Consider the following 12,499-nt stretch of genomic DNA (forward strand, 5'->3'; position numbering starts at 1 on the left):
TTCACTCAGGAGTTACAAGACTGCCAAAGAGTTCTTTTTACCCTTCGTGGAGTCTCTTCTGAACCGAAGCCCTCTTCAGGGGACCCTGGGCACCTTCCATGTGTACGGTTTACTGGACTGGGCGGAGTTGCTTTGTCATCTGGAGCTCAAGTAGGGGACTTAACATACCTTCTCAGCGTCCAATCTTTGACAGAGTGGCTCCTTCAGGCAAACAAATAACCTTCAGCAGACTCGCACACTGCACCCACTACACCCTCATACAGCACTGCCCCCGAAACACTTCCAAAGCTAACTAAATTGCAGACAGACCTCAGGCAAACCTGCACAAAGCTCTCAAAAGACCCTCACACAGTACCAACATGCTCAAACGCATACCTCCAAACCCTCACATGTAACCTCAGACCCGCTGGTAATCAGTGAGAAGAACCACACCAAGCTACCAACAAAACCTCACACAGAACCCCTACATACATATCACCTACATAACCTCCAACAGACTCACACATGGTCCCCCAAGACTCTCAAAATACCATTGCACAACTCCACAACAATAACCCACATAGTCCCCGGCAGAACAGACCAACCAACATCCCCATCCATTTATTCTACTCCTTTTACCTTGTCCCTCCTGCCAGCAACATAAGCCCATTAATGCCTCGAATTTGACTGCTATGTGAGTACTTATGACAAAAAATGCAGTTTTGCACATCACCAAAAATATACATGTCCTTAATACAGTACCTGGTCCATGCCAGCCGGCCAGGTGGCAGGGAGCCTGCCTGCTGGGCTAGCCATCTCCATGTTCAGCAGCAAGTTGGCAATGGCAACGCCGGCAGCTTGGGCTGGGAAGAAGCACTCTATGATGGCATGGACCCCATCGCTGTGCTTGGCCCAAGTAATGTCCAGTGGTCCGGCGTTGAACAGCAGGAGGATGGTGGGCCGCCCGCCAGCTGGGGGACAGAGAACAATGAAGGTGACATACCGCAAAGATGCAGGGGATGGCATTTCTAATCTCACCCGCATAGTGACAGAGAAAATAACATGTCCTGTGGAGGTGGCTACAATTTGGTTGTTTTTACTTCCTCAAATGTCCTAATTTCGAAGCTTAGTGTACACAACAAAAGTGGGCAAGGAGAAGGGGGCAGATCACATAAGAGAATACGAAATAATGGAGTTTAGAAGGTACACACATTTATAGGCATGGAATTGCCATACGCATCACCGATAGTGGCTTCGGCAATGAAACGGTTGATTTAGAGGTAACGTTTGTAACAAAGATAGGTGTTGAGGACAGAGAGGTTCCATTAGCTGGAGAAGGAAGGCCTTCAATTATTACAGGCAGTGTTTATAAAATGTGTCAAAACCAATGGCAGCAAGAGAGGGCAGTCCTAAGACATGAAACTGGAAGCCACAAACAAACTGGAAAATGGAAAGTTACAAAGCATAAAGTACAATCGACTACCCTGTGTCACGACCCTACATCATCAAAGAGGTCAGGTGATCCGATAAACCGTAAGGGTGCCGGCCAAGTGATTTGTAAATGTCATCAGAACCTTGGAATGGCATCATACAGGACAATGTATCCATTTCAACCATATGTCCTTTTTATGGTTCTTTTTCACAATTGCAGCAGTAGAAACCCTGGGGTTTTCCAGCATTGCATAATCCTGGTAGACTACTGGGTTTCACGCCATTGTCAAGGTTGTAATAAATCCCATCAATCTAGCATGCTGCCAGCTTCCCTAGGCAAGCTCAGGGCAGCAGGTAGTTAGCCGTGCACATACAGACTGTCCTTGTGCTACATAAAGATCTTCTGCATTATACAGAAAATACAACTATTAAGCACTAACAGGTACATTCAACGCCATTTTGCTTGGTTTACTATGGCACGGTGTAGACTACAGAAAAGCTCCTTAAATGGACTCTTCGTCTATGCAGGAAGTGTGTTACCAGAGCATAGACCAATTGGAGGTCTCAGGGCAACCCTTGCAGGTATGTCGTTTGAATGGCACTCCTAGGTAAGTTGATGGTGCTCACAGATACAGCTGAGAAAAGATCGGCCTCTAATAAGACATAGGGCATTCTTTATGAAAATGGTCGTATCACTGTGTGAAAACAGCGATGCAACAGTTTTCACTGTGCCCTCCTTGCGACAGGATGGATGCACCGTATTTAATGTATGGCGCTCCATGTCGTAAGGAGTTACAGATATGCCAGTATTTCTGACGTAGCTGTAGGCGCAAAAGTGACGCATTGCTGGGGAGGGTCTGAAAACAGACCAACTCCAGCAATGGGGCTTGCCCCATGTGAAAGGGCCTGCGTCAGTCTTACGCCTGTTGTGAGGCAGGCGTAAAACATTGATGCAGTAGCATCCTAGAAGTGGCACACAAATCTTATAGATTTCAATGCGCCACTTCTACGTGGCTTTTGGCAGGGTAACGCCCTGGCGCTGGTATAAAGTGGCGCAGGGGTTTACAAAGTGACGCATCTACCTAGATGCGTCACTTGGTAAAAAGGGCGCAACATGGCGCATATTTTACGCTGCTGGTGTGCCACAAAAAAAGACGCAACGGAAGTGCAAAAGTGTCGCAAGGCCTCATAAATAAGGCCCATAGTTGCGAATGGGCTTTATGAACTCTGCCAATGCTTTTTGAGGCTTGGAGATAACACCTGGATTTTAATTCAGAAATTCGTATCAGAAAATAAAATAGTCTGTACATTTTCACACGTATGCGTATCGAACATGGCAATCCAACAAGTAAGGTGATAGTTTTAGAATTGTTATTTCTTCGAACTCAATTTTAGGAAATGATAGAATACAAATCAATGAAATCAATGTAAATATCTTGAGAGAATAAATCGGTGGTTTTGGGGGCGCTGGGAGAAATACCACATTCACAGTGATCCTGTAGGAACTGCTTGTGGATGAACTGGTGTACAATTTTTTGAAAAATTCTGGATCCTTGCCTTTGTCCTTAGTTCTCAGCTCCTCAAGGTGTGTTAGCGAGTAAATCAATGCTGGTTAGGGACTCCATTCTTAACAGTGCACACGGCACCTCTTCATTGAATTGAATGAATGACTAAATAATGATTGTATGGGGCACAATTAATAAATGAAACATCACTAGGTGCTAGATGCTATTTAAAGGAGAAGAGTCATGTGGCATAGAATAGGTGGGCTCTCAGTTTGTGGACATCCATTGGCAGGAAGTATATTCAACAAGCATTGACAAAGCCAACGTCTGTCTTAAATAAGCACACAGTGGTGTAATTGAACAAGTTACTTACCTTCAGTAACGCTTCTTCTGGTAGGGATTATCAACCACAGATTCCTCCCCTTTTGAATACTTCCTCAGGCATCAGAATGGATCTGGAAACTTTTGAGCAGTACCTCTGTGAGCAGTCAGGAGGCACAGTGTAGCTCCATACTGACGCCATTCTGCTCTGGAAATGACGTGCGTAGACAATATAGGCGCCACCCCCGCATGCTGATGTCAGTTCTTTTGAGGCTGTCCGCGCCCCCAGGACGCAGAGCTCCATAAGATAATCCACTGTTAAGAGTCCCAGACTTGGGACCTTTTTTAATGGATAGAGACCAATTCTCAGAACAGGGAGATTGGGAGGGGGGCGGGGGAGGCAGTGAGAAATCTGTGGTTAGATGAAGTCTCTACCAGAAAGAGTAAACATAATACCTATTTGGAGTTGGATTGGCAATTTTGACTCATGGTAAAAAGCCCTAAAAACCAAGTGGGAAATGCCCCTCTCAGAGAACCTGGCTGTCCAGACAATAATGCTTTACGAACATGTGGAGGGATGCCCATGTAGCCGCCTGACAAATGTCAAGGACAGGAACCTAGCATGCTACTCAGTGGGAGAAGCCTTGGCTCTGGTGGTATGAGCCCTTAACCCTTGTGGGGGCAGCTTCTTGGTCAATGTGTAGCAGATCTAAATGCAAAGCACAATTCAGGGAGAGATGATCCGTTTATGCACAGCTTTGCCCTTTTCGTTCCTGCCAGCCCCACAAAATGCTGATCATCTACTCGGCATTCTGTGGTACGATGATGTAAAAGCTTAACGCTCTTTTGAGGTTAGGCGATGGAGTCTCTCTTCCTCCTTAGAGGGGTGAGACAGAGCATAGAATGCCAACAAGGTGCTGCTTTGACTGACGTGGAATGACACCACTACTTTTGAAAAGAACAATGCCAAATTCTGCAAAACTAGTGTGTCTGGGAAGAAGGTTGTGTATGGAGGGGTGACACAAAGAGTGTGGAGCTCACTCATCTTCTGTGCCAATGTTATGGCAACTAGAAACACTGTCTTGAAGGTGAGAAGCAGCAAAGGAGGCCGTACATTGGCTCAAAGAGTGTGCACACCAAATATGCAAGAAACCGGTTACGATCCCACCATGGCATAATGAAGGGATCAGGAGGGTGCAAATGCTGGGGTCCTTTGAAAAATGCATCACAACAAGTGATGTAAATAATGAGGGCTGTTCCCATGACCGTAAAAAGGCCAAAAGAGCCGAAAGGCCGCCTTTAACCAAAGTCTTGCTGTGCGAGGGAGAGAACAAACAAAAGAACATCAGACATCTTGGCCAGGAGGGGGTCAATCTGTTGTGTGCCTCACCAAACCATAAATCTGCCCCAACAACAGGTGTATACAGTTTTTGTCTGGGGACGCCTGGCTGCTAAGATGACAACATCCACCTCTGGAGGGAGGTCAAATGTGTTCAGCTGTTGCCACTCAATCTCCAAGCATGAAAGTGGAAATTGCTAAGGCCTGTGTATAAGACTCTGCCCCATTGCTGTGACAGCTGATCCTCCCGGGGGAGCAGCCTGATGAAAGGACAGATGCTCTTGACCGGGAGCTCTGAATACTGAACTCTCCATGCCCAACCCGGAGCTACTAGGATGAATTGGGCCTGGTAGTTTCTCATCTTCTTCTGAACTCAGGGAAGTATAGGTATCGGCAGGAAGGCATACCGAATTCCAGATCCCCGCCATAGGCAGAATGCGTTTCAGTGAGAGATACCTTGGGAACTCCAACACGCAGAACTGCTGACATTGTGCGTTCTCTGAAGTGACAAATAGATTGCGCCAAGGCTCTCCCCAAGAGTGGATGAGAACTTTCGACACATCTGGGTGTGCTTGCAACTTGTGATCCGCTAGGTGTCAATGGCTGAGTTTGTCCACCCTGGTATTCAAAGATCAAACCAGGTGGGTCACAGTCAGGAAGATTCCTTGATGGTCCAGCCATTTCTAGAGGCATAACACCTCCTGGCACAGGCTCCACAACCCCCACCCCAATCTGTTTGTTACAGTATCACGGTGTGGTGGTCTTGTCCATGAGGACCTTCACCAGCCTTCCCCTGATGGACAGTAGGAAGGCTTTAAAAGCCCAGTGGATGGCTCTCTGCTTCAGAAGGTTGATGTGGAGCTGGGCCTCTGATCTCCATCTCTCCCAGGTGGCTAATCACGGTCAGCTCTGGGTTGGGTAGGGAGAGGTATCTGCCGCTGACTCAGTTGCAGTTGTGCAACCACCACTGCAGGTCTTTTGCCGTCTCCTCTAAGATCTGGATGTGACTGGATGGGTCCCATTGATGTTGACCACACTGAGACTTCAGATCCTAAAGCTGAGTCCACATATGCCATCTGGAGTACATCACCAGCAGGATGCAGGAAACCATCAGTCTCAGCAGCCCCAGAGTCAACGTCAACTGAAATCCTGGGCCGAGGCTGAAAGATCAGGACCATAGCCTGAATCTCCTGGACTCTCCTCTCTGGAGGAAAGGCATTAAACCGGACCGTGTTCAGAACAGCCGTGATAGCACTTGATAAGGAATCAGGTGTGACTTTGACACGTTGATATTGAACCCTAAAGATGTCCAGAGGTTAGCTGTAGTCTGTAGGTGGGTAGCAATTGGCTGGGGTGAGCCCACCTCCAGCAGCTATTCACCAAGGTAGGGAAAGACTGGGGCCCCTGACCTCCGAAGATGTACTGCCATCACTCCCTCACTTTTGTGAATACCCGAGGTGTGGTGGAGAGACCAAAGTGGACTACAGTGAACTGAAAAGCTGCTATCTCACAATAAACTGATAGGGATTGTGGGCCTGCAGGATGGGGGATGTGAAAATAAGACTCCTGTAGGTCCAACACTACCATTCAGTCCCCTGGGTCGGGAACAGACCAGATCTGGGCCAAGATGAGCATCTTGAATTTGTCCTTCCCGAGAAAGGCGTTGAGAGTGTGCAGGTTGATATTAGGACGGAGGCCTCAGTTCTTCTTTAGCACCAGAAAGTAGCAGGAGTAACAACCACAACCCACTTCCGAAAGGCTTGCACTTCCTTCGGAAGATGGGTAGATGGTCCTCAATCATGTGTTCTGAGAACAGTGGAAGGTGCGGCAGGGTGGCCAGGAAGGAAATATTATGACCTTCCAGCCTGGTAAAAATCATTGGATCCTGCCTCCAACCGGGTGGCCGTGCTCTACAAAGGGCATGCTAAAGGGGTTTGGCAGGTGGAGCTACAGGGGGAAATGGTGGGTTGATTGCCACACTGACCCTGACCTTTGGGGTCAGTGTGTGCCATGCCCTTGCCCACACAAAAGGTGGGAACCCAGCTGAGGCTGAACTTGCTGTCCATATAGAGCCCCCCTAACAGAGCCCCAGAAGAATTGAAAGGACTGATGTGGTTGACGTAGAGGAGACAACAAGTCCAAACAGTACACTGTGGCCCTGCTTTCTTGAAGTGCTTCAGAGCATACTTTATTTTATCCCCAAAAAGGAGAGTCTCATCAAAGGGCATGCCCATAAGGGACAACTGGACATCACCCGAAAAGCCTGTCGATATCAGCCAAGTATGGTGACAGATGGCATCCAATGAGATCCGTCGTATACAGCCACAATGGATTGTAAATTTAGCAGCATCATAGACCACTTGTATGTCCTGTGTCAGTACAGGATGAAAGTCCTCTGAAACACCTGGAAGGACCTAAGCGACAGAATCCCAGAGAGCGTGAGAATATGGGCCCAAAAGGCAACTGGCATTAACCGACTGGAGAGCCAAACGTATGGAAGAAAACGCCCTCTTCCCAAAGATGTTCACTTTTTTATATTTCCTATAGAGGGAAGTAGTCAGGAAACCATTCAGACTTGTCCAACTGGTGGAGCCTTCCACACCTAAGCCCTCAGCGGAGGGGTGCTGAATCAAAAAAAGGGAGTTTGCCAGGGGCAGGACGATGGTGCCGCACAATTTGTTGATTTACATGGGGACCAGAACAGAGTTTATCCCAGGACCCTTAGAGAGTGCTGGTAAGAGCCTCATTAAAAGTCAACAGGGGCTCAGTATTGGTTTGTCTTGGCTGAAGAACTTTGGTCAGCACATTGGTTTTAACCTCCAAAGTGGAGAACTGAGGTCGAGAACTTTATCCACCCTCCACATGACCATCGTGAAGGAGGCACTTTCCTCAGTTGCAGGGCCTGGGGATAAGCCTAGTCCTTCATCAGGAGAGATGTCTAGGCAACTAGCATCCTGCAGGTCCTCATACCAGTGTTCTTCAAGGTAGGATTGCACAAATTAATCGCCCTCTTCAGACTCCTTATCGGATTTGTACCAAACAAGTTATTCTAAATGAACATCCGCAATGGAGCGCACACCGCTAGCTCCTCCTCCGGGTTGCCCCATGGGAAGCTGGTACATGAAGTTCTTGAGTGGTTCACCCCAGTGTGTGCAAGTAAGTACTTGTTAGACAGATAATCTCTAGACCCGATACATGTCCCGGGTTTTAAAATATCGCCCGAGACATGGCTCGGGTTTCGGGATAACTTCCCTCCTCAGTAGAGAAAATAGTTAGGGGTGGAAGAGAGGGCCGCCAAGCAACCGTCAAGGGCCTCAGTGCCCGCACAGGCACGCAGGTGCGTCGTCCAGGAGCTCGTCAGCTCAAAGCTCAAGGGAGCCATTTATATAAACATCCGCAATGGAGCGCACACCGCTAGCTCCTCCTCCGGGTTGCCCCATGGGAAGCTGGTACATGAAGTTCTTGAGTGGTTCACCCCAGTGGGTGCAAGTAAGTACTTGTCAGACAGATAATCTCTAGACCCGATACATGTCCCGGGTTTTAAAATATCGCCCGAGACATGGCTCGGGTTTCGGGATAACTTCCCTCCTCAGTAGAGAAAATAGTTAGATATGGAAGAGAGGGCCGCCAAGCAACCGTCAAGGGCCTCAGTGCCCGCACAGGCACGCAGGTGCGTCGTCCAGGAGCTTGTCAGCTCAAAGCTCAAGGGAGCCATTGATATAAACATCCGCAATGGAGCGCACACCGCTAGCTCCTCCTCCGGGTTGCCCCATGGGAAGCTGGTACATGAAGTTCTTGAGTGGTTCACCCCAGTGGGTGCAAGTAAGTACTTGTTAGACAGATAATCTCTAGACCCGATACATGTCCCGGGTTTTAAAATATCGCCCGGGACATGGCTTGGGTTTCGGGATAACTTCCCTCCTCAGTAGAGAAAATAGTTAGGGGTGGAAGAGAGGGCCGCCAAGCAACCGTCAAGGGCCTCAGTGCCCGCACAGGCACGCAGATGTGTCGTCCAGGAGCTCGTCAGCTCAAAGCTCAAGGGAGCCATTTATATAAACATCCACAATGGAGCGCACACCGCTAGCTCCTCCTCCGGGTTGCCCCATGGGAAGCTGGTACATGAAGTTCTTGAGTGGTTCACCCCAGTGGGTGCAAGTAAGTACTTGTTAGACAGATAATCTCTAGATCCGATACATGTCCCGGGTTTTAAAATATCGCCCGAGACATGGCTCGGGTTTCGGGATAACTTCCCTCCTCAGTAGAGAAAATAGTTAGGGGTGGAAGAGAGGGCCGCCAAGCAACCGTCAAGGGCCTCAGTGCCCGCACAGGCACGCAGGTGCATCGTCCAGGAGCTCGTCAGCTCAAAGCTCAAGAGAGCCATTTATATAAACATCCGCAATGGAGCGCACACTGCTAACTCCTCCTCCGGGTTGCCCCATGGGAAGCTGGTACATGAAGTTCTTGAGTGGTTCACCCCAGTGGGTGCAAGTAAGTACTTGTTAGACAGATAATCTCTAGACCCGATACATGTCCCGGGTTTTAAAATATCGCCCGAGACATGGCTCGGGTTTCGGGATAACTTCCCTCCTCAGTAGAGAAAATAGTTAGGGGTGGAAGAGAGGGCCGCCAAGCAACCGTCAAGGGCCTCAGTGCCCGCACAGGCACGCAGGTGCGTCGTCCAGGAGCTCGTCAGCTCAAAGCTCAAGGGAGCCATTTATATAAACATCCGCAATGGAGCGCACACCGCTAGCTCCTCCTCCGGGTTGCCCCATGGGAAGCTGGTACATGAAGTTCTTGAGTGGTTCACCCCAGTGGGTGCAAGTAAGTACTTGTCAGACAGATAATCTCTAGACCCGATACATGTCCCGGGTTTTAAAATATCGCCCGAGACATGGCTCGGGTTTCGGGATAACTTCCCTCCTCAGTAGAGAAAATAGTTAGGGGTGGAAGAGAGGGCCGCCAAGCAACCGTCAAGGGCCTCAGTGCCCGCACAGGCACGCAGGTGCGTCGTCCAGGAGCTTGTCAGCTCAAAGCTCAAGGGAGCCATTTATATAAACATCCGCAATGGAGCGCACACCGCTAGCTCCTCCTCCGGGTTGCCCCATGGGAAGCTGGTACATGAAGTTCTTGAGTGGTTCACCCCAGTGGGTGCAAGTAAGTACTTGTTAGACAGATAATCTCTAGACCCGATACATGTCCCGGGTTTTAAAATATCGCCCGAGACATGGCTTGGGTTTCGGGATAACTTCCCTCCTCAGTAGAGAAAATAGTTAGGGGTGGAAGAGAGGGCCGCCAAGCAACCGTCAAGGGCCTCAGTGCCCGCACAGGCACGCAGGTGTGTCGTCCAGGAGCTCGTCAGCTCAAAGCTCAAGGGAGCCATTTATATAAACATTCACAATGGAGCGCACACCGCTAGCTCCTCCTCCGGGTTGCCCCATGGGAAGCTGGTACATGAAGTTCTTGAGTGGTTCACCCCAGTGGGTGCAAGTAAGTACTTGTTAGACAGATAATCTCTAGACCCGATACATGTCCCGGGTTTTAAAATATCGCCCGAGACATGGCTCGGGTTTCGGGATAACTTCCCTCCTCAGTAGAGAAAATAGTTAGGGGTGGAAGAGAGGGCCGCCAAGCAACCGTCAAGGGCCTCAGTGCCCGCACAGGCACGCAGGTGCATCGTCCAGGAGCTCGTCAGCTCAAAGCTCAAGAGAGCCATTTATATAAACATCCGCAATGGAGTGCACACCGCTAACTCCTCCTCCGGGTTGCCCCATGGGAAGCTGGTACATGAAGTTCTTGAGTGGTTCACCCCAGTGGGTGCGAGTAAGTACTTGTTAGACAGATAATCTCTAGACCCGATACATGTCCCGGGTTTTAAAATATCGCCCGAGACATGGCTCGGGTTTCGGGATAACTTCCCTCCTCAGTAGAGAAAATAGTTAGGGGTGGAAGAGAGGGCCGCCAAGCAATCGTCAAGGTCCTCAGTGCCCGCACAGGCACGCAGGTGCGTCGTCCAGGAGCTCGTCAGCTCAAAGCTCAAGGAAGCCATTTATATAAACATCCGCAATGGAGCGCACACCGCTAGCTCCTCCTCCGGGTTGCCCCATGGGAAGCTGGTACATGAAGTTCTTGAGTGGTTCACCCCAGTGGGTGCAAGTAAGTACTTGTTAGACAGATAATCTCTAGACCCGATACATGTCCCGGGTTTTAAAATATCGCCCGAGACATGGCTCGGGTTTCGGGATAACTTCCCTCCTCAGTAGAGAAAATAGTTAGGGGTGGAAGAGAGGGCCGCCAAGCAACCGTCAAGGGCCTCAGTGCCCGCACAGGCACGCAGGTGTGTCGTCCAGGAGCTCGTCAGCTCAAAGCTCAAGGGAGCCATTTATATAAACATCCGCAATGGAGCGCACACCGTTAGCTCCTACTCTGGGTTGCCCCATGGGAAGCTGGTACATGAAGTTCTTGAGTGGTTCACCCCAGTGGGTGCAAGTAAGTACTTGTTAGACAGATAATCTCTAGACCCGATACATGTCCCGGGTTTTAAAATATCGCCCGAGACATGGCTCGGGGTGTCGGGATAACTTCCCTCCTCAGTAGAGAAAATAGTTAGGGGTGGAAGAGAGGGCCGCCAAGCAACCGTCAAGGGCCTCAGTGCCCGCACAGGCACGCAGGTGCGTCGTCCAGGAGCTCGTCAGCTCAAAGCTGAAGGGAGCCATTTATATAAACATCCGCAATGGAGCGCACACCGCTAGCTCCTCCTCCGGGTTGCCCCATGGGAAGCTGGTACATGAAGTTCTTGAGTGGTTCACCCCAGTGGGTGCAAGTAAGTACTTGTTAGACAGATAATCTCTAGACCCGATACATGTCCCGGGTTTTAAAATATCGCCCGAGACATGGCTCGGGTTTCGGGATAACTTCCCTCCTCAGTAGAGAAAATAGTTAGGGATGGAAGAGAGGGCCGCCAAGCAACCGTCAAGGGCCTCAGTGCCCGCACAGGCACGCAGGTGCGTCGTCCAGGAGCTCGTCAGCTCAAAGCTCAAGGGAGCCATTTATATAAACATCCGCAATGGAGCGCACACCGCTAGCTCCTCCTCCGGGTTGCCCCATGGGAAGCTGGTACATGAAATTCTTGAGTGGTTCACCCCAGTGGGTGCAAGTAAGTACTTGTTAGACAGATAATCTCTAGACCCGATACATGTCCCGGGTTTTAAAATATCGCCCGAGACATGGCTCGGGTTTCGGGATAACTTCCCTCCTCAGTAGAGAAAATAGTTAGGGGTGGAAGAGAGGGCCGCCAAGCAACCGTCAAGGGCCTCAGTGCCCGCACAGGCACGCAGGTGCGTCGTCCAGGAGCTTGTCAGCTCAAAGCTCAAGGGAGCCATTTATATAAACATCCGCAATGGAGCGCACACCGCTAGCTCCTCCTCCGGGTTGCCCCATGGGAAGCTGGTACATGAAGTTCTTGAGTGGTTCACCCCAGTGGGTGCAAGTAAGTACTTGTTAGACAGATAATCTCTAGACCCGATACATGTCCCGGGTTTTAAAATATCGCCCGAGACATGGCTTGGGTTTCGGGATAACTTCCCTCCTCAGTAGAGAAAATAGTTAGGGGTGGAAGAGAGGGCCGCCAAGCAACCGTCAAGGGCCTCAGTGCCCGCACAGGCACGCAGGTGTGTCGTCCAGGAGCTCGTCAGCTCAAAGCTCAAGGGAGCCATTTATATAAACATCCACAATGGAGCGCACACCGCTAGCTCCTCCTCCGGGTTGCCCCATGGGAAGCTGGTACATGAAGTTCTTGAGTGGTTCACCCCAGTGGGTGCAAGTAAGTACTTGTTAGACAGATAATCTCTAGACCCGATACATGTCCCGGGTTTTAAAATATCGCCCGAGACATGGCTCGGGTTTCGGGATAACTTCCCTCCTCAGT

At 49.9% G+C, this 12,499-nt stretch overlaps 1 protein-coding gene across 1 annotated transcript in view; it reads right to left on the minus strand.

Annotated features, from left to right (window-relative positions):
• LOC146857440 (uncharacterized) overlaps positions 1 to 12,499 on the minus strand; it is a 103,764-nt gene that overhangs the window by 4,273 nt on the left and 86,992 nt on the right. The window contains exon 13 of the mRNA XM_085647959.1: positions 742 to 950. Within this exon, the coding sequence (XP_085504085.1) occupies positions 742 to 950 (209 nt within the window). The remainder of the gene's footprint in view (positions 1 to 741; positions 951 to 12,499) is intronic.

Source organism: Triturus cristatus, chromosome 3_2 (assembly GCF_964204655.1).
Source record: "Triturus cristatus chromosome 3_2, aTriCri1.1, whole genome shotgun sequence".
In the NCBI taxonomy this organism is placed as follows: domain Eukaryota; kingdom Metazoa; phylum Chordata; class Amphibia; order Caudata; family Salamandridae; genus Triturus; species Triturus cristatus.